At 38.6% G+C, this 25776-nt stretch overlaps 1 protein-coding gene across 16 annotated transcripts in view; it reads left to right on the top strand.

Moving 5' to 3' along the window:
* GPHN (gephyrin) overlaps positions 1-25239 on the top strand; it is a 667615-nt gene extending 642376 nt beyond the window's left edge. For 9 of the 16 annotated variants that reach the window (XM_032179242.2, XM_032179250.2, XM_032179246.2 and 6 more), the window contains 5 exons: positions 2785-2858; positions 8596-8660; positions 12404-12507; positions 23015-23111; positions 24245-25233. In XM_032179242.2, the coding sequence (XP_032035133.1) occupies positions 2785-2858; positions 8596-8660; positions 12404-12507; positions 23015-23111; positions 24245-24378 (474 nt within the window). In that variant the 3' untranslated portion in view covers positions 24379-25233. Of the gene's footprint in view, positions 1-2784; positions 2859-8595; positions 8661-12403; positions 12508-23014; positions 23112-24244 lie in introns of all 16 variants that reach the window. The other 7 variants (XM_032179254.3, XM_032179251.2, XM_032753695.2 and 4 more) reach the window with 1 other exon arrangement.
* Positions 25240-25776: the final 537 nt, after the last annotated feature.

The following is a 25776-nucleotide window of genomic DNA, read 5'->3' as shown; positions in this document are numbered from 1 at the left end:
AACCAAAGCAGAAGTGACAAATGGTACAGTGATAGTTTTAAACCCAAATATAGCAGTAATTACACTCCATGTAGGCCAGGTGTGGTGGCTCATGCCTGTAATCCCAGCACTTTAGGAGGCTGAGGTGGACTGATCATGTGAGGCCAGGAGTTCGAGACCAGCCTAACCAACGTGATGAAACCTCGTCTCTATACAAAAATTATCTGGGTGTGGTGGCATGTGCCTGTAGTCCCAGCTACTCAGGAGGCTGAGGCATGCAATTGTTTGAACCCAGGAGGTAGAGGTTGCAGTGAGCCGAGATCGCGCCACTGCAGTCCAGCCTGGGTGACAAGTGAGACTCTGTCTCAAAAAAAAAAGAAAAGAAAGAAAAGAAAAATTATACTAAATGTAAATAGACTGAATCCTTCAGTTAAAAATTGTCATTCTGGATTTTTAAAAAAACAGCTAATCATATGCTGCTTATAAGAGACACATCTTAGATATAAAGACATAGAAAACTGAAAGTAAAAGATTTGAAAAGGTTATAATGAAATATAGCTGATGTAGCTATATTGATAACAGAAAATTCTTTTTCTTATAATACATTTTTATGTAGAGCAAATAGAGAAAATTAAGGTAAAAAGAATGACTAGATATTAGGAGGGACATTTTATTATTTTAAATTAGTTAATTCATCAGGAATATGTAAGTAACATTTACAAATTTATTATATCTAATAATATAACCTCAAAACGAAAAATATGTTAATTAATTAATTAATAATCAATATTTCATCTAGTCCCCCGGTCTCTGGAGTTCAGAGGAGGCTGAGAAGATGACTGAGACTAAGATAAAGGTGGGATAGACAGTGGGGTAGAATGAGTATTCAAGGCAGAAAGAAGAACATTTTCAAAGACTGGAGGCAATAGCTTAAGAAACTGGCTGGATGCAGTTGTTCACACCTGTAATCCCAACACTTTGGGAGGCCAGGGTGGGTGGATTGCTGGAGGCCAGGAGTTCAAGACCAGCCTGGCCAACTTGGTGAAATGCTGTCTCTCCTAAAAATACAAAAATTAGCCGGGCATGGTGGCATGCAACTGTAATCCCACCCAGCTACTTGGGAGGCTGAGGGACAAGAATTGCCTGAACCCGGGAGGCAAAGGTCGCAGTGAGCCGAGATCATGCCACTGCACTCCAGCCTGGGTGACAGAGTGAGACCCTGTCTCAAGAAGAAGAGAGAAAGAGAAAAAGAGAGAGAGTGGCAGCGGGGGCGGGGCAGGGGAGAAGGAAGGAAGGAAGGAGTCTTGCTAGAATGTAGACGGAGAGAAAGATTGATAGGAATGTGGCTGGGTGAGATGGATGAGAACAATGATTGGGGGGCTAGAAAATATAGGAATATTTGATATTTAAAAGATGATATGGCCGGGTGCAGTGGTTCATGCCTGTAATCCCAGCACTTTGGGAGGCCGAGACGGGTGGATCACCTGAGGTCAGGAGTTTGATGCAAGCCTGGCCAACCTGGTGAAACACTGTCTCTACTAAAAATACAAAAATTAGCCGGGCATGGTGATGCATGCCTGTAATCCCAGCCACTCCGGAGGCTGAGGCAGGAGAATTGCTTGAACCCAGGAGGAGGAGGTTACAGTGAGCCAAGATCGCGCCATTGGACTCCAGCCTGGAGGACGAGAGCAAAACTCCATCTCAAAAAAAAAAAGATACTTTTTCCTAAAAACCAGCAAGTTATTAAAGTGTTATATAGTCACTTGATCAAATTTGTCTCAGAGGATCTCTGTTACTACTGTGGGGAGAATGAATTGGAGGAGGGTGGCACTATTGGCAAGGAGACCTATTTCAGCAATCCCGGTGACATGATGTTGGCTGAGGCTGTAGAAATAGAAGGGAACACATTTTTACAAATAAAAGTACCTAATAGCTTGTGAAATATTTAAAATGTAGGCAGGTTACTGGACTCACTTTTAGATTTAGTAAACCAAAAAATTTAGTAATAGACCTAGGTTTTTATCATTTAAGAGAAATGTTAAGGACTGCAATTTTTTTCTTTCTGTCTACAACACCAGCTGCAGAGCAGTGTTATATTTCGTTTCCAAAGATCAGATTTTGTAATATCACTGTGGGTTGGCCATAGCCACAGGTGAGTTTTGTTTTTAATACTAGAATATAAAGTTGGAGTAGTTAAAACTCCCTTGACTTTCTGTTTTAGAGTTCCCTTCCTGTTTTTCATTTTAGTTGAGCTATTTAGATTTGACAAATCTAAATAATCTGTGGGCATATTCAAGTCTCTCTTCAAGGAATGTATATGGCTTTAAGATCATTAAGCAGAATGGTGTAGGATACATACATGTAGGTTTCTTGCCCAGGCACAACTTAAGACATATTTGTTAACATCCTTCCTCAGACATAAAATTCTATCTTAGAAGAGAAACAATAACCCACCAGCTAATGATATTATACATTAATGTAGTTGTTTTGTTTTTATTTAACTTCTCCTACTAGAATGTACTTTCTGTGAGGACAGGGATGTTGTCTCTTTTGTTCAAGGCTGTATCCCCCTACACATAGATTAGTACTCATCATATACCAAGTGTTAAGCAACTGTTTATTGAATGAATAAATGGATAAATGAGGAATGAAGGAATATTTGTGTTAAGCAAATCAACTTCATTAAAATAAGAACGATGTTTCTTTTCATTTCAGTCTTATAAATTAATTTAATGTTCATTTAAAGTGTTGAAAGTCTAATATTAAAATGTTTGAAAGTAAAGTGATTATTTTTAATGTTTGCAGGACTATCTCAAGCAGGTGCTGGACATTGATCTTCATGCTCAGATCCATTTTGGCAGGGTTTTTATGAAACCAGGGTATGAAAATAATCTTGTTATCTCATATATGGGGTTGGTTTGGCTTGCTTTAACTAACAAACTTTTAAATGCCTTCTCTTTACATTTCCTATTATGAATTAACTATTCCAAAAAAAGAAATATAGTATTAGGATCCTTTGCACAAGTGCAGGTTCTAATGAAATAGGAATTCATCTTCCTTATGAGTCAATGAGTTTGGTATAAACAAAACACAGCAACTTCCCAAACTTTTTCTCCTTTTTAATTCTCATCCCTAGTTCCTTCTTCCTCTTTTTCTCTTTTTTTCCCCAAACTGCTTCTTTCTCTCTTTTTAAAAATAATTAATATGAGAACTCTGAAATATACACAAAAGTAGGGAACGAACCCCCACCCCATGTACCCATCACCCAGCTTCAGTAACTATCAACATTTTTCTGTAATTGTTTTGTCAATACGCCTACCCCACCCTGCATTTTAGTGGGGAGGGAGGGCTGGATTGTTTAAAAGCAAATTCCAGACATGTCATTTTGGTATACATCTGAAATAATAATACTAACAACAGCATTCTCTTACCTAATCACAATAGTAGTATCTCATCTAACAAATAATACTTTAATATCATCTAATACCCTGATCATATGCAAATTTCTCCCATATATCAAGAAAAAGAATGCCTTTTTATAATTGTTTTGTTTGAGAAGGATTTCATTAAGGTCCACTCAGTGTATTTGTTTGTTAAGTCTCTATTAAATGAGAACATTTTCTGCCCCCACCCTTTTTGTTGTTGTTGTGCCATTGACTTGCTAGAGAAAATGGACCGTGTGTCCTGATGAATGGATTTGGCTGATTACTTACTTAGGTTATGTTCCTCTGTCTCTGATATATGCTATATAGATTGAAAGATATAAAGGCTTGATTAAATTCAGGTTCAATTTTTTTTTTCCTTTGCAAGAATGTTTCGTTAAGTAGGCTTTCACACTGCTTCCTACTGGCCCCCAGCAGGAAAGAAAAATAACTAAGAAAAATAACCATGAATTTGCACATCTCTTAAAAATTAATAATCCCTGAAGAAGGGCTAATGGAGGTCATGAAGTCAGTTATAAATCCTCAAAGGTTGCCAAACGTTGGTGTTAGTGAAAGATATGGCCATATCTTTAAGAAATAGTCTATATGTTTAGACCTTTGCTACTCTATGAACCTATGATTTCCTGTTCAAAGACCTCAACTGTATGGCTGAGAGTTCCAGCACACCTCCATGCTGTCAGGGACAACAGTAATGATGCTTTACTGTCAATGAACCCTAGGAGAGGATGGAGTAGAGGCTTCTCAGTTGTTATAAGTGAGCTATGGGTACCATCAACAAATTTCAAAAGCCTTTAAAGTATCAAGCTAGCACTCCTAATAAGTACCTCATGTCAGTTCTAGGATAGAGATCAGGCTTTACCTCCATGATTTGGCCATTTTTAGTATAGGATTAAGATTATTCCTAAAGCTTTGTCCACAATTTGATAGAATTCTTGGCTTTATATTTCTGTAGTTGCCTGTTAAGCTTGCCGCAATATGGCTGCTGCTGATAGGGCCTTTTTATTATTGAAATTGGGGCTGGGCATGGTGGCTCACGCCTGTAATCCCCAACACTTTCGGATGCTGAAGCAGGCGGATTGCTTTGAACTCAGGAGTTCCAGACTAGCCTGGGCAACATCGAGAAACCCCGTCTCTATAAAAAATACAAAAATTAGCTGGGCGTTGGTGGCTTGTGCCTCTAGTCCCAGCTACACGGGAGGCTGAGGCTGGAGAATCGCTTGAGCTGGGAAGCAGAGGTTGCAGTAAGCCGAGATCATGCCACTGCAGTCCAGCCTGGGTAACAGAGTGAGACCTTGTCTCAAAAAAGAAAAGAAAGAAATTATTGGATTTTGTCTTATGCAAATATTATTATGCTACTGGGTATAACTGCTTTTTTTTTTTCCTGAGCCCATGGGCAGTACTAATCTGATTAGAATACAGAGGATATCCCAAAAGCATATCAATGTGCTTCTCAAAACCTCAAAAATTGAATTGGGCCGAGTGCAGTGGCTCATGCCTATAATCCCAGCATTTTGGGAGGCCATGGGGATGGCTCGCTTGAGCCCAGAAGTTGGAGACCAACCTGGGCAACATGGCAAAACTCTGTCTCTACAAAAAATACAAAAATCAGTAGGGTGTGGTGGCACATGCCTGCAGTTCCAGCTACTTGGGAGGCTAAGGCAAGAGGATCACCTGAGGCGGAGGTGGCAATGAGCCATGATAGTGCCACTGCACTCCAGCCTGAGCAGCAGAGTAAAACCCTGCCTCAAAAAAAAAAAAAAAATTGATTGTTCTATTTGCAGAGGGAAAGAAGCAAACACAACTTGCCCTTACCTCTAAAGAAGAGTTATCTGTGTAATATCTATCATTTAAAATATTCTCAGTGCCTGTGATAACTTTTATACTCTTTTTTTCAATCTGTTATTTACCACTCACTTCAACTTTAGCAGTTCATCAATTCCTAATGTTTAATTTCCTCCCTTAAAATCATAACACTCTGACTTCAGCCATTGTGTAAATGCTGTTATAGTCTGACCTCAAGAGGAGAACTGAATAATAAGTTTTGAGTTCCAAGGAAATGGCTTCCAGAGCTTAAAAAAAAATTCACAGTTTAGCAGTAGGGCATTTATGATAGCAATGCATAATAACAAAATATTTTTTTGCAACAGAATCCTTTTTTAAATGAATACCTTTACAGAAATTACATTACCTACCTGCAAGACGCAAAAGGTTGCTTAAATTGGCCCTATAATTTAAATGGGCTTTAAATACAGTGGAAGGAAGAAGGTGTTATACATTCTCTCCTCATTCTTATTATCTGTGGGCTTGCTAAAATAAAGTAGTTTCGAAGTTTAAATGGGCTTCTTTTAGTTCACCAGAATTTTATGCTTGTCTAAAGGTAATAAGAACTTAAAGGTAATTGCTACTTAATATTAGAACAAAAGAAATATAAAACACACAAATACAATTTGGCTTCGCTCTTTCCACATAACAGTGCTTTCAGAATGCAATTAAGCTCTTTCGTTTTAGAGACAAAGATACTCAGAAAAGTATTTGGAGTATTAGCAACCAGATCTACCAATCACTGTTTTTATTGGGTCATCTACAGTGAGCATAGCTGTTATTAAGAACAAATCTTTGAAATTATTTGCATCACACACTAATAATCATTGCCAAATAACCTATCCATAAATCAGTATCAAAATCGAATCTCATTTTTCTAAAACACAGCAAAGAATCAGGAAGTATGCAAAAGAAAAGCCTCAGAGTAGCCAAAATAGATGTCCAAAGATCGTGTACTAACACTACATAACCATCCTGTGATATCTTTATCCACATATAAGCTAAAGTTAGAATAACCTTGGTTCAAATCTGTGTTCCCCCACTTAGTAGCTGAGTGACTTGGACCACATTACTTAATCTCTCTGAATCTCAGTTTCCATATAAAATGGGCTTCTAATTGTTACCTTATAAGCTTGTTGTAAGACTTAAATGAAATAATGAATGTGATGCACAGATGTTACTTATAAAATTGATATTTTAGCCAGGCCCGGTGACCCACAACTGTAATCCCAGTACTTTGGGAGGCTGAGACAGGAGGATCGCTTGAGCTCAGGAGTTCAAGACCAGCCTGGGCACACAGCGAGACCACATCTCTATTAAAAATTTAAAAAATTAGCTGGGCATGGTGGTGCATGCCTGTAGTCCTACCTACATGGAAGGCTGAGGCTGGAGGATTGCTTGAGCCCAGGAGATGGAGACGGCAGTGAGCCATGATCGAGCCACTGCACTCCAGCATGGGTGACAGATCAAGAACTTGTCTCAAAAAATAAATAAATAAAAATAGATATTTTTATTATTACTGTTATTATGTTCATTCTAAAAATATAACTATTGCTACTATTCTCTTGTTCTCAAACCTAAAACCAGCTTTAATGTTCAAGATGATAGCAGTCTCGCATTACAGGGTGCCACAGGAAAAAAAAAATTGGGAAGGAATAAAAAAAACAGAAACAAGAAACAAGAACTATAGAAACATAGCAATGTGGGGTTATGGTTTATGGGTGAAAACAACCCATAGCACTCTTGTGACCTAACATCACTGTATTACAGCAGAGTAGAACACATTAATAATGATGGCTATAAATCATCAAAAAAAGGCAGTGTCACTGTATTATTGCAAAAGGTAGTGAGTGAGGGATCTATTTTTGAAAGATCAATCTCCAAAAAGAGTAAAAATAAAACAATGTGAGTGCTTAAAAGGTTAATATTTCATCTGTATGAAAAAAGTATGCCCTAAGAATTCTGCATTGCTTAAGGTTCATTAATATAATGAGATTTTTTAGCTAAAATTCTATATAAAGGGTAATTAATAGAAAAAAAAACTATTCTCAACTGCCCACTCTATGCCACTCACTCCTTCCACCCCACCTCCTGTGATAAGAGTTCATGTCAAAATCTTGAGGAATTATAATTTGAGAATATTTTTAAATTACTATTAATTGTGGCCGGGTGCGGTGGCTCACACCCGTAATCGCAGCACTTTGGGAGGCTGAGGCGGGTAGATCACCTGAGGTCGGGAGTTCAAGACCAGCCTGACCAACATGGAGAAACCCCGTCTTCACTAAAAATACAAAATTAGCCGGGTGTGGTGGCACATGCCTGTAATCCCAGCTACTCGGGAGGCTGAGGCAGGAGAATCACTTGAACTCGGTAGGCGGAGGTTGCCGTGAGCCGAGATCACACCATTGCACTCTAGCCTGGGCAACAAAGAGCGAAACTCCATCTCCAAAAAAAAAAAAAAAAACAAACTATTAATTTTGTTCTAGTCATGATATTTTATTTATTTTGATATTTCAAAAATAATGTCTTGATAAGAGGGAAGTGTTTATGTCTATGCTAAGGATAGTTTTAAAAGGCTAATACAGAAGGAGCAGGATTGAAAGAAAAAGGTTAAAAAATACTCATTTTGAACAATAGGCAACTATCTGATAGACATATTATTAGGTAATCTTCTGCTTTCTTTTTTTTTTTTTTTTTTTTTTTTAGATGGAGTCTTGCTCTGTCACCCAGGCTGGCGTGCAGTGGCCATCTCAGCTCACTGCAACCTCTGCCTCCCCGGTTCAAGCGATTCTCCTGCCTCAGTCTCCCGAGTAGCTGGGATTACAGGCGCACACCACCATGCCTGGCAAATTTTTGTATTTTTGGTAGAGATGGGGTTTCACCATGTTGGCCAGGCTTGTCTCAAACTCCTGACCTCAAGTGATCCACCCACCTCAGCCTCCCAAAGTGTTGGGATTACAGGCGTGAGCCACTGAGCCTGGCCAGTCTTCTGCTTTTAAGAATGATTGTTGTAAATCGCCAGCAAAAGTTGTATAAACATTATTAACTAGAGAGGTGGGAAAACTTGGAAACTCCAAGATTTGGAGTACATTTCTATGGCACTGGCAAGAAAAAAAAAAAAGTAAGTAGTTTTCTTTAAACCAGAAAGTGTGGTTACTTGAAAACAGGAAATACTAAAAACAAACTTATTTAAGTGTCTATGGAATACTTCAGAATATAAAGATGTAAAGGCAAGTCAACAGAAAAGTGTTTTTTATATGATAAGTGTATGGATAACAAAAACACTGGAGTACTTAATGTATTCATCATATTGCTTAGCAATCACTAACAAGCGACTCTTTTTTTCTTCTAGCTTGCCAACAACATTTGCAACTTTGGATATTGATGGTGTAAGAAAAATAATCTTTGCACTACCTGGTAAGAATAACAAATTGTTTCCTTTGCTTTTTCTGGAAAAATAGCCAAAATTTTTTGGACTTCTCATGTGACCAGTACTCTATTAGATCACCTGGTTTGAAATCTGAAAGACCTGGGCTCAAGTCTCAGCTTTTCTAAACGACCAATCACTTAACCTCTCTAGGAAGTTTCTTCACCTATAAAATAAGACTAATGTCTACTTCATAGGGTTGGCATGAAAGTCAGATTAGATAATATATATCAAAGCACATTCCAAATCCTAAGATGATCATCAAGTGTTAGCTGTCACTAGATCTTTCTGGAGCACCTGCTTTTTCCTTATAGGAAATTGGTCGAAGTTAGCAGCCTAAGATTACTCTCATAACCAGAAGTATTGTGCTCTAGAGGCCAAAGTGCCTTGAGTCACCCATGCAAACACCAAATCAAAAAATACAAAGCTGCCTCTGGTCCTTGCCAGATTTGGGCTGGTTGAGGGGAGGGGGAAGAGGAAAGGTCAGACTACTGGAACTTCTCAGCCAAATCCTACTCATCATCAGTCTACAACTTCCCCATTCCCACCCTTGTCCCAAGGTGAGCAGAAACTCACATGTTCAGATTATAGAAAAAGCAAAGCGGGTTCAGTTCACAAGCATTTTCAAATTCAAATTTTTTGTGATTTTGGGTTATATATTTAAAGTCATGATGAATCTTGATAAATTTTAAAAGAGTTTATTGTGCTTCTATTTGGTGTTTTTTTTTTAACTTTAAAATTATCCTCTGATCATTCTGTTCAGTTCTCTATTTTTTGGCACAGATTCCTTTAGAAAATAACTTATTTCTTTGAGATTTACAAATCTCATGGCTTTAGGATCTTTGTTTGTTTTTTATGTCAAGTATATCTCAAAATGGAAATGTAAAGAAATGGAAGCAGGCAGAAAAGTGTTAAACTTTGAAAACATTTTAAGCCCCTATCTATAAGCATAAAAGAGATTAGATTTCTATCATATAGAAAATTTTCAAAGAGAGGACATTTAAGTAAAATAGTCCTCAGAATGTATCTGTAACATGAAACGCCTCAGGACCTTTCATAATTCCTTGGATGCTCTGATAGCCATTATATAAAGAAATGTGCTCCTTTTCCTAGCTTCATTTGGCCTGGAAGAGCCTCTTTTGTCTACAGAAGATATGACTTAACCTTCAGACCATCAGTGATATCATAACAAAGAATGTTATTGTGGGGGCCTATTTCACCATTATGCCAAAGATGTTATAAAATTAAAACCTATTTTCAAATTCCTACTTTTAATTTGAAACCTTATCTGCTCAGCCTGAGTGAACCAACAGAGGGCAGCAGAAACTCACATGTTCAGATTGTAGAATGTGCAAAGTGGTTCCATTTACAAGGATTTTCTTTCTTGTTGTTTTTGTTGTTATTGTTTTTGTTTGTTTGTTTTTTGGTGTGTGTGTGTGTGTGTGTGTGTGTGTGTGTGTGTGTGTGTGTGTGTTTTGAGACAAGGTCTGGCTCTGTCGCCCAGGCTGGAGGGCAGCAGCACGATCTCAGCTCACTGCAACCTCTGCCTCCTAGGCTCAAGCCATTCTCCCACCTCAGCCTCCCAGGTAGCTGGGACTATAGGCACTTGCTACCACCCCTGGCTAATTTTTGTATTTTTTGTAGAGACAGGATTTCCCCATGTTGCCCAGGCTGGTCTCAACTTCTGAGCTCAAGCCATCCACCCACCTCCCAAAGTTTTGGGATTACAGGCATGAGCCACCACGCGCAGCTTTACAAGGATTTTCAATTTCAAAAATGTATTTCTGCTTTCCTGTAGGCCATGCGTTTAAAGCCATCCCTAATCTCGACAAGTTTTAAATCAAAGTTTTGTATATTTACTTGCTTTTTTGGACATTTTTAACATTGCTAGAGTGACACATGCTCACTGTTGTAAAAATCAAAAAATATAGATAAGCATAAAAAAGTGTTAACCATAATCCCCCAACACCCACATATAGATAAACCACTATTACAAGTTTTTTATATCAGTCCTTCCAGTCCTTTTTCATACATAGCAAGACCCTGCCTCTAAAATAATTAGAGCACTTCATTTTTTATACAGTAATGTTATAAAGTAGTAGTATTATATGGATTTTATAATCCTTGATTTACAGTGGCTTTTTTATTTGTTTGTTTGGGGTTTTTTTTTTTTTTTTTTTGCTTTTCCAGAAAAAAAAAATGTTCTATCTACTTGTATTTTGAAGCAAGGGAAAGTAATTGATTCTTTTTAAGAGTCTGCTATTCTGTGGGCAACTCATTTTTCCATCGAAATTATTAGTATCACTTGTCACTTTTTGCATCTTAAAAAATCTATTCTTAAGCACTTTTGCAGGTAGAAGAGAATTGGAGGTATGATTATAGCTAATAACAGGCTAAACTGACCATTGCCTTTTGACTTGATGATGCAATAAGTAGTGTTTAGCCATGCCAAGGGAACCTAAAAATCTAGTAGCCCATTCCTCAGTCCAGGTTATACATCCATACTTACATAGAACTGTATAAAAGTATTAAAACCATTGAAATTTTAGAACCAGAAGACATCTTGAAAATCATGTAGTCCAAACCTTTCATTTCATAGATGAGTAAAGTTAGGCTCAAAAAACTTTGGAACTTGCCAAGATCAGACAGCTTGGTTAGATAATAATGCCACACAAGAAATCAAATCTGTTATTTACAGCCCAGTGGTTGTTTGCTTCTTCACAGCCCACCCTTCCTCCTTTCAAGTGTACGACACACCTAGATTTCTTCTTGGAGTGATATAGTGGAATTCCTCAAATTCTTCTCATAACTTTAAAAGAATTTGGTATTTATATTAGTCTGCTCAGGCTGCCATGACAGAATACCATAGACTGGGTAGCCGAAACAACAGAAATGTATTTTCTTACAGTTCTGGAGGCTGGAAGTCCAAAATCAAGGTGCCAGCAAGGTTTGCTTCTGGTGAGGCCTCTCTTCCTGGCTTGTAGACAGCAACCTTTTCACTGTGTCTTCACATGATCTTTCCTGTATGTGTGCAGACTCCTGGTGTCTCTTCCTCTTTTTATAAGGACACCAGTCCTATTGGATTATGGCAACACCTTTATGACCTTATTTACCTTAATTACCTCCTTAAAGGCCCTATCTCCAAATATAGTCAGTCATATTGGAGTTATAGCTTTATCATATGAATTCAATCCATAGAAGTATTCATCTTCAGGTCTTTAAGACACATCTTAAATCATTTGGTTTTTTTTTTTAATTTAAAGAAATATCTAGGTAGAGTAGATTATAAATGAGTTTCCTTATGTTTATCTATATTTTCTCAGTTTGGGTACCAAGCTTGTAATACTATAGTAATTTTTAAATGCTTAAAAAATAGCAAATAGATATATAAAACTTCTAAACTCCTTTAAAACAAGATTAGTAATGAGTAATCTTGATAGTAAGATTAGTAATGGCTTTCAACTGGCTCTCAGGAAAGCGGAAACAAATGGCGTTAAACAGCTTCTGGGCAGCAGAATTCTCCCTTTTACTGAAAGAGGAAAATGTTTACACCCCCTGTGGCATTTAGTTGACTATACCTCTTCTGTTCTGGTTGGATTCAAGGTGATTCAGAAGAGGAAAAATAGTGCCTACTCACTTCCATCACATTCTGATACCTGAAGATATAGACAGACATAATTATTTGGCAAATTGTTACACATATATTATAAATAACTGCTTGGTTGACTTTCAGGGAATCCTGTATCGGCTGTGGTCACCTGCAATCTCTTTGTTGTGCCTGCACTGAGGAAAATGCAGGGCATCTTGGATCCTCGGCCAACCATCATCAAAGCAAGGGTAATGCTTTCTAATGACCAGAAACCAAAATGGAAGCCTGGTAACAGGGATATGATTTCCTAACTGTCCAAAATAAACATCTAGAGTTTTCTATTAGTTTTGATGGAAAATGTGATTATATTTTCCCCTGTGTACTAGAAAATGTAGGGGAAAGGGTCCTTTTTATTCTCCTACTTCATGACTTCTAAAGTGAATCATTTTCTCCAGATAGAAGTCCATATACGAGTCCAGAGAGCACGGCTTAAAAACTTGAGTGATACTTAAGGACAAAACAGTCAATAGGATATATGTGGCTCTACCCTGACACTAGACGTGTCTGGAACAAGGGAGAATTTTCTTTTCCGCATGCAAACTCACAGGGACAGCAATTAACCTGCTCACTTTTTCCATGACTTCAACGATAAATTTTAAACAATTCAGAAGAAGACAAAGGACTAGAAAGAGACCCTGGTGATTCAGCAGGGAAAGGGTAACCATATTGTTTAGAAGAGAACTGCTAAGGCTGAGAAATATACCATGGTAAAAGTCACTTGGAAATTAGGTCTCCTTCTCCACCAACACTAACTTCAATGCGATTTACTACTCCTCAACTAATTATGTTATATACTTTTTCTATGACTAATGAATAATGTTCTTAGCAATATAAACTACAGTACCAAACCATTACTTTCCAAGAGTTCCAAAGTAAATTCAAATATGGCAGAATGCTATGATTAGTTGACAGGAAGAACAAAAAACATAAAAGATAAAATATTAGGCCAGGCTCAATGGCTCGTGCCTGTAATCCCAGCACTTTGGGAGGCCGAGGCAGGTGGATCACCTGAGGTCAGGAGTTCAAGACCAGCCTGGCCAACATGGTGAAACCCCATCTCTACTAAAAATAGAAAAAATTCACTGGGCGTGGTAGTGGGCGCCTGTAATCCCGGCTATTCAGGAGGCTGAGGCAGGAGAATCGCTTGAACTCGGGAGGTGGAGGTTGCAGTGAGCCGAGATCATGCCATTGCACTTCAGCCTGGGAAACAAGAGCAAAACTTCATCTCAAAATAAAAATAAAAAGATAAAATATTTTTAAAAATATTACGCTGAGAATACATAGGATAAAAACATTAAGAAAATCTAGGCTTTCAATAGTCTTAACATTGACTGTTTAAATGCTAAGAACTTTGTGGACTAGGATATGAAACAATCTCCTTTTCTTAAAATTTCATGAAAAATTTAACTAGATTTTTTTTCAATAATCACAGTGGTAATCAAATTTGAAATTAAGTGGAAAAAGAAATAAAAACCATCCATGAACAAAAAGTATTCTGATCAAGTCAGAAGTCAGAGTCATAAAGCTTAGATTTAGATAGTCAAACCAGTAATACTGAATTTACTATCTTCATATTTACTAAATTAAGGAAATAAAAATTCACATTATTATGAGAGAGAGAAAGAAGGCTTCCCTTTGACTTTGCAGATCTCTCATGAATTCTTTCATTTATTTCTCATTGTAACATCTACCATCTCTTCTTTAAAACAGACACTGTAGCAGCCATCTATTCTGACAACAAAGATGAAATGGTACTTTGTAATCAGACTGATGCTTGATATGTTGTTCCTGATGGTGCCCATTTCCTGTCAGCAAAGGATGTTAAGAAGTGGTCAAAAAATCAGTCAAATGCCTTTCTCCCACAGCAATGTCACTGGGACTGCCAGTATGGGTCATCAGTATGCTTGGCGATTTGTTTCTTTTGTTTCTTAACTTTCCAAATCACCCCCACACAGTACTGACACAACTGCCACTTTAAAGCATAAACATATACTTCCTTGAAACGTGATAAGTCTTATCTCTCTTTTCTGACCATAAAAGATGCAGCTTACACACACCACTTATTACTGTTCTTCAGAATAGATGCCACAGTCATTGCCTTTACCAATGCTTGCTGCTTTCAGGAAATAGGAGTCAGTGTTAAATGCTGCTGTTGGTAAATCATACTGTTGGACTCTGATGTGGCCATTCTATGTGTCAGTGCAGAAAATGTCATCCTTGCTAGGCACAGTGGCACTGGCCTGTAATCCCTGCTCCTCAGGAGGCTCAGGTAGGAGGATTGCATGAGGCCAAGTTTGAGACCAGCCTGGGCAACGTAGCAACACCCTGCCTCTAAAAAAATTAACAAAAAGAAAATGTAAAAAAGTTAATGAAAATAAAATGTCATCCTTTCATATGAAAGCATTCAGAAGAGCATCAGTTTAGAACAAACATTTCCCTTATTTCCTTGGTCACTTATGGTTGGAGGTGAAAATCTTCTCATTTCTCATTTTCAGTACACAATAAGAAACACTTCCAAAGCATCTGGTAAAAAAAAAAAAAAAAAAAAAAAAGGAACACAATCCTAGCAATTCATAAAATAGAATTATTGACCCCGTTTTTCCATGTAAGGACATTCTGTCATGTGTTTCCTTAATATCCCATTAAAGCACTCTACCACCCTTGTTCTCAACTTTTTTTGTTAGAAACATACCTGGAGTAACTCCCATTAGTATTAGCAACTTAGGCAGTGATTAAGAGACAGAAAAGGCGGAAAGCATGTTCTAGAAGATAGCCAACTATAAGTCCCTCATGCCCATCCCCCTCACAAACACAGCCAGAACAATGAATAAATAACTGCATTTTAATGAAAAAAAACTGAAGAAGAGTAGCAGAGTGTATCGGTGGAGTAACAGAAACCCTGGTGAGCACAGAAACTCAGGATGGTCACATCGAGAACAGAAGGAAACACCAGGCCTCCACCATCACATCCCCCAGCTGGATCAGCTGGGAACCAGGAAGAACTCCCTTTGCAAGGAGTTAAGCAGAGGATCCCAGCAACCCCCATCAACACTTTGGACACCTACAGACCTCACAGTGGGAAACCCTGTAGCCCTCACAAGCATGAAGCCCAGCTGAAGGAACTGCCTGGAGTCCACAGAGCTAGGCTACCCCCAGTAAAGGAGCCAACGCTATGCTCCAACCTCTGTGGCCTGTGCAACTACTGCTCTACACCATGTTGGCATTGGAACTATGGCTAGAGTTTTTCTTGCTCTGGGATCAAGTAGTCACAGCACCCCTTCATCCCCAATGCTACCCCAACACTGCGGCCTGACATCCACAGGCTGAGATGCAAGCAGCTGTTACAACTTTCCCAGTGGAGCCAAATAGAGGTGGAGCTACTCCACCTAGCCACGCCCCCCGCCGCATCCCCCTAAGCCAGAGCTAAAGCAATATACTGCCTCCTAGGAAAACAGTATCTTGGCTGCTCAGAGCAGTCATGCCTCCCTAAGTTCAGTTGTGTACTAGCCTAAGTTGAAGCAGCACCCAGCATCCCAGGAAATGATGATTTTGCTGCCAAAAGTAATCATGCACTCTAGTACCTAAGCTAAAGCAGCACCCTCTATCCCAGAGAAAAGGTACCAGAGTCACCCAGAACAGTCATGTCCTCAAGGCCTGAGCTGAAGCAGCACATCAGCCCCTAGGTGCCCTGGCTGAACTGAGCAGCTGGGCATCCAGAACTATGCCGATGCATTACCCACAACCCAGGGAAACAGAGCAGTGGCTGAGCTGAGACACCTCATCCTACAGGTCAAACAACTTTCTACTCTCCTTTCCTGAAGCTAGACTAGCCCCGTGGTGTCTGAGCAGCTGAGAAACACCTCTTCCTAGGAAGTGCAGTCATTGCTATGCAATTTACTGCCCCCACCCCAGGGCCCAAGTGACAGCAGTGCTCCACCAGTCTGGATTCCTTATTGCTGCTGCACCTGGCTGCACAAAGTCTGGGATTCTACCAAGCCACACCAGCACAGAGTCTAGGGTCACTACTACACGCTGCCTCATCCCCTGGGACCTAGGTTGCCACTAAGCCCTATTGACTCAGGTTCCTAGATAGCAACAATAGCCTGCTCCCCAGGCCCAAACGTCCAGGGGCAACCCTTCTTCTCTGGAGTCAGGCCAGAGCTGTGCCCTGCCCCCCAGGGGCAGAATCATAGCTATAACTCAGCCACCTGAACCCAAGCTGCTAAGGGGTACCCAAAGTCACAGATCCTGGCTGTGTGGACAACCTACACCCAAAACTACCACAGGAAGAAAACAAGCACCCCAAGACCCAGGTGCCACAATGGGTTCACAAGACCCTTAGCCTAGGACCCTGGCCGCACATCCACTCTAAACACCTGTACCAGGAACCCAGTGCTGCAGTAGGCCTTCTTGAAGGCCATGTCAGATATGACACAAAGAGGGATCTGTCTAGGCTATATCTTCCTATTGTGGAGAAAATAAGAATAAGGAAGACACTAAAAGCCCTTAACACTGAATATTAGCAACCTATGCCACCACCACCACTTCCCCAAAGTTCTATGGACTAGGTAACTGAGGCACCGACAGTTACTGCTCGCCCTGAATGCACCAGAAGATGATGCATGGAAACTATACCACTATACCTATTGAAAAAGTCACCACACCCTTCCCAACTACAAATGAAAGACTTTTTCTATGGAAACCAGAAAGATTGGAAGAAAGAATAGTTCTACCAGGTGCACAGATTCATGCAGGCTCACAAGAAACAAAAAAGCAAGCAAATATGACACCACCAAAGGAACATAATGGGTCTCTAGTAACAGACCCAAATGAAAAGAAAATCAATGACCTGCTGGAAAATAAATGCAAAATAATTATCTGAAGAAAATTCAATGAGATATAAGAAAAAATATATACAGACAAGTCAACAGAATCAGGAAAACAATTTATGATATAAATGAGAAATTCAGCAGAGATAGGAATCATAAAAAAAACAGAAATCCTACAGCTAAAGAATTCAATAAATGAAATAAAAAATGCAATAGAGAGCTTCAACAACAGACTTTGTCAAGCCGAAGACTTTCTGAACTTGAAGACAGGTCATTTGAAATTACCCACTCTGAAGGGGAAAAAAAGAAATAATAATGAAAAAGAATGAAGAAAGCCTGTAAGAGTTATGGGCCATCATTCAGTCAACAAATTTTTTTTTATTATACTTCTGGGGTACATGTGCACAACGTGCAGGTTTGTTACATAGGTATACATGTGCCATGTTGGTTTCCTGCACCCATCAACTTGTCATTTACATTAGGTATTTTTCCTAATGCTATTCCTCTCCCAGCCCCTCACCCCCCAACCCCCTGACAGGCCCCAGCATGTGATGTTCCCCTCCCTGTGTCCGTGTGTTCTCATTGTTCAACTCCCACTTCTGAGTGAGAACACACAGTGTTTGGTTTTCTGTCCTTGTGCTAGTTTGCTGAGAATGATGGTTTCCAGCTTTATCTGTGTCCCTGCAAAGGACATGAACTCATCCCTTTTTATGGCTGCATAGTATTCCATGATGTATATGTGCCACATTTTCTTTATCCGGTCTACTATTGATGGACATTTGGGTTGGTTCCAAGTCTTTGCTATTGTGAATAGTGCCGCAATAAACATACATGTGCATGTGCCTTTATAGTAGAATAATTTATAATCCTTTGGGCATATGCCCAGTAATGGGATGGCTGGGTCAAATGGTATTTCTAGTTCTAGATCCTGGAGGATCATCACCACACTGTCTTCCACAATGGTTGAACTAATTTACACTCCCACCAACAGTGTAAAAGCATTTGTATTTCTCCACATCCTCTCCAGCATCTGTTGTTTCCTGACTTTTTAATGATCACCATTCTAACTGCCATGAGGTGGTATCTCATTGTGGTTTTGATTTGCATTTCTCTAATGACCAGTCATGATGAGCATTTTTTCATATGTCTATTGGCTGTAATAAATGTCTTCTTTTGAGAAGTGTCTGTTCATATCCTTTGCCCACTTTTTGATAGGGTTGTTTTTTTCTTGTAAATTTGTTTAAGTTCTTTGTAGATTCTGGATATTAGCCCTTTGTCAGATGGGTAGATTGTAAAAATTTTTTCCCATTCTGTAGGTTGCCTGTTCACTCTGATGGTAGTTTCTTTTGCTGTGCAGAAGCTCTTTAGTTTAATTAGATCCCATTTGTCAATTTTGAGTTTTGTTGACATTGCTTTTGGTGTTTTAGTCATGAAGTCCTTGCCCATGCCTATGTCCTGAATGGTATTTCCTATGTTTTCTTCTAGGGTTTTTACGGTTTTAGGTCTAACATGTAAATCTTTAATCCATCTTGAATTAATTTTTGTATAAGGTGTAAGGAAGGGATCCGGTTTCAGCTTTCTACATATGGCTAGCCAGTTTTCCCAGCACCATTTAATAAATAGGGAATCCTTTCCCTATTGCTTGTTTTTGTCAGGTTTGTCAAAGATCAGATGGTTGTAGATGTATGGTGTTATTTCTGAGGCCTCTGTTTTGTTCCATTGGTCTATATCTCTGTTTTGGTACCAGTACCATGCTGTTTTGGTTACTGTAGCTTTGTAGTGTAGTTTGAAGTCAGGTAGCATGATGCCTCCAGCTTTGTTCTTTTTGCTTAGGATTGTCTTGGCAATGCAGGCTCTTTTTTGGTTCCATATGAACTTTAAAGTAGTTTTATCCAATTCTGTGAAGAAAGTCAGTGGTAGCTTTATGGGGATAGCATTGAGTCTATAAATTACTTTGGGCTGTATGGCCATTTTCATGATATTGAGTTCTTCCTATCCATGAGCGTGGAATGTTCTTCCATTTGTTTGTGTTCTCTTTTATTTTTTTGAGCAGTGGTTTGTAGTTCTCCTTGAAGAGGTCCTTCACATCCCTTGTAAGTTGGATTCCTAGATATTTTATTCTATTTGTATCAATTGTGAATGGGAGTTCACTCATGATTTGGCTCTCTGTTTGTGTGTTATTGGTGTATAGGAATGCTTGTGATTTTTGCACATTGATTTTGTATCCTGAGACTGCTGAAGTTGCTTATCAGCTTAAGGAGATTTGGGGCTGAAAACATGGGGTTTTCTAAATATACAATCATGTCATGTGCAAACAGAGACAATTTGACTTCCTCTTTTCCTATTTGAATACCCTTTATTGCTTTCTCTTGCCTGATTGTCCTTGCCAGAATTTCCAACACCATGTTGAAAAGGAGTGGTGAGAGAAGGCATCCTTGTCTTGTGCTGGTTTTCAAAGGGAATGCTTCCAGTTTTTGCCCATTCAGTATGATATTGCTGTGGGTTTGTCATAAATAGCTCTTATTATTTTGAGATACGTTCCACCAATACCTAGTTTATTGAGAGTTTTTAGCATGAAGGGCTGTTGAGTTTTGTCAAAGGCCTTTTCTGTATCTATTGAGATAATCATGTGGTTTTTGTCATTGGTTCTGTTTATGTGATGGATTACATTTATTGATTTGCGTATGTTGAACCAGCCTTGCATCCCAGGGATGAAGCCCACTTGATCGTGGTGGATAAGCTTTTTGATGTGTTGCTGGATTCAGTTTGCCAGTATTTTATTGAGGATTTTCGCATCAATCTTCATCAGGATATTGGCCTAAGATTCTCTTTTTTTGTTGTGTCTCTGCCAGGCTTTGGTATCAGGATGATGCTGGCCTCATAAAATGAGTTAGGGAGGATTGCCTCTTTTTCTATTGCTTGGAATAGTTTCAGAAGGATTGGTACCGGCTCCTCTTTGTACTTCTGGTAGAATTCAGCTGTGAATCCATCTGGTCCTGGACTTTTTTTGGTTGGTAGGCTATTAATTATTGCCTCAATTTCAGAGCCTGTTACTGGTCTATTCAGAGATTCAACTTCTTCCTGGTTTAGTCTTGGGAGGGTGTATGTGTCCAGGAATTTATCCATTTCTTCTAGATTTTCTAGTTTATTTGCATAGAGGTATTTATAGTATTCTCTGGTAGTAGTTTGTATTTCTGTGGGATCGGTGGTGATATCCCCTTTATCATTTTTTATTATATCTGTTTGACTCTTCTCTCTTTTCTTCTTTATTAGTCTTGCTAAGAATCTATCTGTTTTGTTGATCTTTTCAAAAAACCAGCTCCTGGATTCACTGATTTTTTTGAAGGGTTTTTTGTGTCTCTGTCTCCTTCAGTTCTGCTCTTATCTTAGTTATTTCTTGTGTTCTGCTAGCTTTTGAATTTGTTTCCTCTTGCTTCTCTAGTTCTTTTAACTGTGATGTTAGGGTGTCGATTTTAGATCTTTCCTGCTTTCTCTTGTGGGCATTTAGTGCTATAAATTTCCCTCTACACATTGCTTTAAACGTGTCCCAGAGATTCTGGTATGTCATGTATTTGTTCTCATTGGTTTCAAAGAACATCTTTATTTTTGCCTTCATTTAATTATTTACCCAGTAGTCATTCAGGAGCAGGTTGTTCAGTTTCCATGTAGTTGTGTGGTTTTGAGTAAGTTTCTTCCTGAGTTCTAATTTGATTGCACTGTGATCTGAGAGACAGTTTGTTGTGATTTCTTTTCTTTTACATTTGCTGAGGAGTGTTTTACTTCCAATTATGTGGTCAATTTTAGAATCAGTGCGATGTGGTGCTGAGAAGAATGTACATTCTGTTGATTTGGGGTGGAGAGTTCTGTAGATGTCTATTAGGTCTGCTTGGTCCAAAGCTGAGTTCAAGTCCTGGATATCCTTGTTAAAATTCTGTCTTGTTGATCTGTCTAATATTGACAGTGGGGTGTTAAAGTCTCCCATTATTATTGTGTGGGAGTCTAAGTCTCTTTGTAGGTCTCTAAGAACTTGCTTTATGAATCTGGGTGCTTCTGTATTGGGTGCGTATATATTTAGGATAGTTAGTTCTTCTTGTTGAATTGATCCCTTTACCATTAAGTAATGGCCTTCTTTGTCTCTTTTGATCTTTGTTGGTTATCAGAGACTAGGATTGCAACCCCTGCCATTTTTTACTTTCCATTTTGCTTGGTAGATCTTCCTCCATCCCTTTATTTTGAGCCTAGTTGTGTCTTTGCATGTGAGATGGGTCTCCTGAATACAGCACACCTATGGGTCTTGACTGTTTATCCAGTTTGCCAGTCTGTCTTTTAATTGGGGCATTTAGCCCATTTATATTTAAGGTTAATATTGTTATGTGTGAATTTGATCCTGTCATTATGATGCTAGCTGGTTATTTTGCCCATTAGTTGATGCAGTTTCTTCATAGCATTGATGGTCTTTACAATTTGGCGTATTTTTGCAGTGGCAGGTACCAGTTATTCCTTTCCATGTTTAGTGCTTCCTTCAGGAGTTCTTGTAAGGCAGGCCTGGTGATGACAAATCTCCCAGCATTTGCTTGTCTGTAAAGGATTTTATTTCTCCTTCACTTATGAAGCTTAGTTTGGCTGGATATGAAATTCTGGGTTGAAAATTCTTTTCTTTAAGAATGTCAAATATTGGCCCCCACTCTCTTCTGGCTTGTAGGGTTTCTGCTGAGAGATCCACTGTTATTTTGATGGGCTTCCCTTTGTGGGTAACCTGACCTTTCTCTCTGCCTGCCTTTAACATTTTTTCCTCCATTTCAATCTTGGCGAATCTGACGATTATGTGCCTTGGGGTTGCTCTTCTGGAGGAATATCCTTGTGGTGTCCTCTGTATTTCCTGAATTTGAATCAACAAATATTTTTATCATCAGAGTCCAGAAGAAGAAGAGAAGAGAAAGAAGACAGGAAACTTATTTAATGAAATACTAGCCTGAAAACTTCCCAAATCTGTTGAGAGATATAGACATCCAGATCCAGGAAGTTCAAAGGTCTCCAAATATATTCAACCCAAAAGATCCTTCCCAATTTGTCAAAAGTTAAAGACAAAGCATTATAATAACATCAAAAGAAAAGCATCAAGTCACATACAAGGAAGTCCACATTAGGCTAGCAGTAGATTTATCTGCAGAAAACTTACAGGCCAGAAGGGAAGGGAATGGTGTATGTAAAGTTCTGAAAGAAAAAAAAGCCAACCAGAAATACTACATGCAGCAAAGCTATCCTTCAGGAATGAGGGAGAAATAAAGCCTCTCCCAGACAAACAAAAGCTGAACACCAGCTTCTTAGCCTTCTTTTCTCTTTTCACCAGAGCAACCCAACCCCTGGACTTCCTGTATTAAGAATATAAGGTGGCCAGGCATGGTGGCTCATGCCTGTGATTCCAGCACTCTAGGAGGCCCAGGTGGCAGGATCGCTTGAGCCCAGGAGTTTGAGACCAGCCTGAGCAAAATAGCAAGATGCCATCTCTACAAAAAAAATAAAAATTATTCACATGTGGTGGCACATGCATGTGGTCCCAGCTACTCAGGAGGCCAAGGCAGGAGGATCACTTGAGCCCAGGAGGTCAAGACTGCAGTGAGCTGTGATCGTGCCACTGCACTCCAGCCTGGGTAACAGAGTGAGACCTTGTGTCAAAAGAAAAAATGCATTTTTAATTAAGTTTTATTTAAAAAGAAAAAGAACATAAGGTGGTAGTGACAGCAACAACAGAATACCAAGGTTAGTCTCCATGTCCACTGTATTCTTTGCACAACCCCTACCATCTTGTAGTTTTGTGAGATGATCAGGTGACCAAGTTTGTTTTCTTTTCTTCTTTATTCTGTAGTTATCATGTGATGTAAAACTCGATCCTCGTCCAGAATACCATCGGTGTATATTAACTTGGCATCACCAAGAACCACTACCTTGGGCACAGAGTACAGGTTAGTAATTCACATCTGCAGATATTCCTAGACACCTATCCTGTTAAAACACAAACTTATATATAATCTTCCTTGGTTATAACTGATTTTGTAATTATTATACATTTTCCTTTTTGAAAAGTTAGATGAGTTAAATTATTCCTAAACAGCATAGCAAAAGTTAAAAAATAACTATTAGAAATTTACTTACTTTATTGAGCCATATTTTCTAGATAAACATTTATAATATCCACATATTATTGACTAATGTCCTGTAATAAATCTGGAATTACAGAAGATTTGATATGTTTGTTTAACCAATAAGTTCTGAGTATAACTTTGTAGGAAAAGGAGGAGATTCTAGCTATACCATCTTGAAATGTGAGATGAAAGCCCAATTTATAATTTGATTCTCTGTAGCCTCTACCATACCCTAGTTATTGGTAAATTTGAAGGGCAGAGAAATCAATATTGATAATTCAGAGTTCTATAGTAACCTCCACTAGACTTTAAACTGTTATTCCCAACTTCCCTACTCATATTTTGCCTAACTTTTGACGTGACTCCAGAAAACTTGTAGTACTCCAGTACTCTTTAAACAAAGATCCTACCAAGTGAAAACATCAACTAACAGTGACTAAGTTCATGGGCTTTGCCATCAGAGAGAGCTGCATTCAAATTGGCCACGAACCTAGTTAGCAGGACCCTAGGCAAGTTACCTAAAAATTTTTTGAGTCTTGTGACTCACATAAGGTGTTTAAGTAAAGTGCCTAGTACTTTGGCACTTAGTAAAGAAATGGTAGCTGCTACCATTATTGTCATTATTATTTTAATACTTTTTTTAAAGCCTCCCTTTTCACACACGCATAACATTTCAGCCTGAATTGAGAAATTCTGTGGCATTTTGCATAATGCTATAAAATCCTGGTTTTACTCTTTCAAGCAAGAATTTCTAATGTTTATTTTTAAAGTTTGAATGAGCAGGTGGTAGGATATAATAGCATGGCCACCTGAAAAAGATACTGGGAAGTTTGATCATCCCTTCTCCTCTTGAAGACCTGCATTTCTGTTTTTACATTTTGGAAAGGTCTACAAGGGCCCAAATGTATACGCCATGATGCTTGTGCTGCTGTAATAAGAGTATTTCTTTCTAGGTAATCAAATGAGCAGCCGTCTGATGAGCATGCGCAGTGCCAATGGATTGTTGATGCTACCTCCAAAGACAGAACAGTACGTGGAGCTCCACAAAGGCGAGGTGGTGGATGTCATGGTCATTGGACGGCTATGATGGTCACCAGCAGGAGAAAGCTTTGATGCATGTCCACATATCATTGACTGTATCCTGTAATATGCAACGGCACAGCTAGTTTTCCCAATTTGGATAAAAGTTGATCTGTATAGTCAACATCTTGAACTATATTTCAAATGAATTTAAATATCTTTTAAAGAAAAAAACACCTAAAAATAAATCTTAACAGACAATTCTATTCTGATTATATCAAAGCAAATTTTTCCTTTCTTGCAAATTGCTTTGTGTGTTCAATGCTAGGTCTGATAGCGATAGCTTTTAGTAGACAGCGGTAGGTGCCTGCAGAACTTGTGTTTTTCTCATCTTTAAAATACAACTACTTATGCTCTTAAATCAAGGCTGTCTGCTTATTTATACTAGCGTAGGCAACACTTGGATTTCCCTTCTTAGTATGCTTCATAACTGCTTTACAGAGAGCTTTTGCTTGTTCTTTCTCATGTACCTCGTGTTTATGTGCACAGTGCCAAAAGAAGACTGACTGGGTGGAGGCTCTGCCTTGCCTCAAGAACCATCCCCTGCAGAGCATCCAGGGAGGTTTCTCACCCCAATAGCCTCACGGCACAGTACTCTTGGGCAGTAACTGGACACCTTTTATTTGAACAAACAAACTGAAGAAAGAATGCTTCCTTAAGTGCTGACGGCCTTTTTAACCAATACATTTAAAATTGTACAGAACAAAAAAATCAAAGACTGATCTTGTACAGATATTAGTGTTACCAGCATTCATGTGGAAATCAAGAGCAAAGACAAAATAATGTTAAACAACTCTGTACCATAACATTTTCTGTAATGATACTGAAACTTAATGAATAAAAAAATTCCTTGATCATTATTTAAAAATGTAATGTGTTGGCCTCATTATTTAAAAAGAGAAGATTGTCATGCCATTCTGATAGGGTTCTTCCTGAATAAAAGGAATAGTTAAGATGGCCTACCAAGAATATTTAAAATATGGTATATTGTAACTCTGTATCTTACTACAATGTTTGGGGAAAAATGTGATCATAGCATTATGATCTGTAGTGTGTGAAAATACAGATGAGAAGGAAGGAGAACCTGCAGTTGATCTGGTCTTTCCAGTCATAGCTGGAGAATAGCAAGCAAATTTAGAGGAAGGGTATTAATGACTTAGAAAAAAAAAATCTTATTTTAGGTGCCATAAAAGCCAATTTCAAACATCTACAGTTCTTTGAAATGGAGAAAAAAATAAGCAATGAACCAAAAAATTACAGATGAGCACCTTGAAATTTTTAACCGTGTTAGAAAGGAGGTGAGAAATGGGAAAAAATATCTGTGCTGACCATAGAAAACACAGTAGGTAAAATATACTCTATCCACAATGGATCCTTTAATAAAAACTTAGGGGCACTTTTCAAA

Source organism: Hylobates moloch, unplaced genomic scaffold (genome assembly GCF_009828535.3).
Source record: "Hylobates moloch isolate HMO894 unplaced genomic scaffold, HMol_V3 SCAFFOLD_16, whole genome shotgun sequence".
NCBI lineage: Eukaryota > Metazoa > Chordata > Mammalia > Primates > Hylobatidae > Hylobates > Hylobates moloch.
This window is presented reverse-complemented; position numbering and strand designations above follow the sequence as displayed.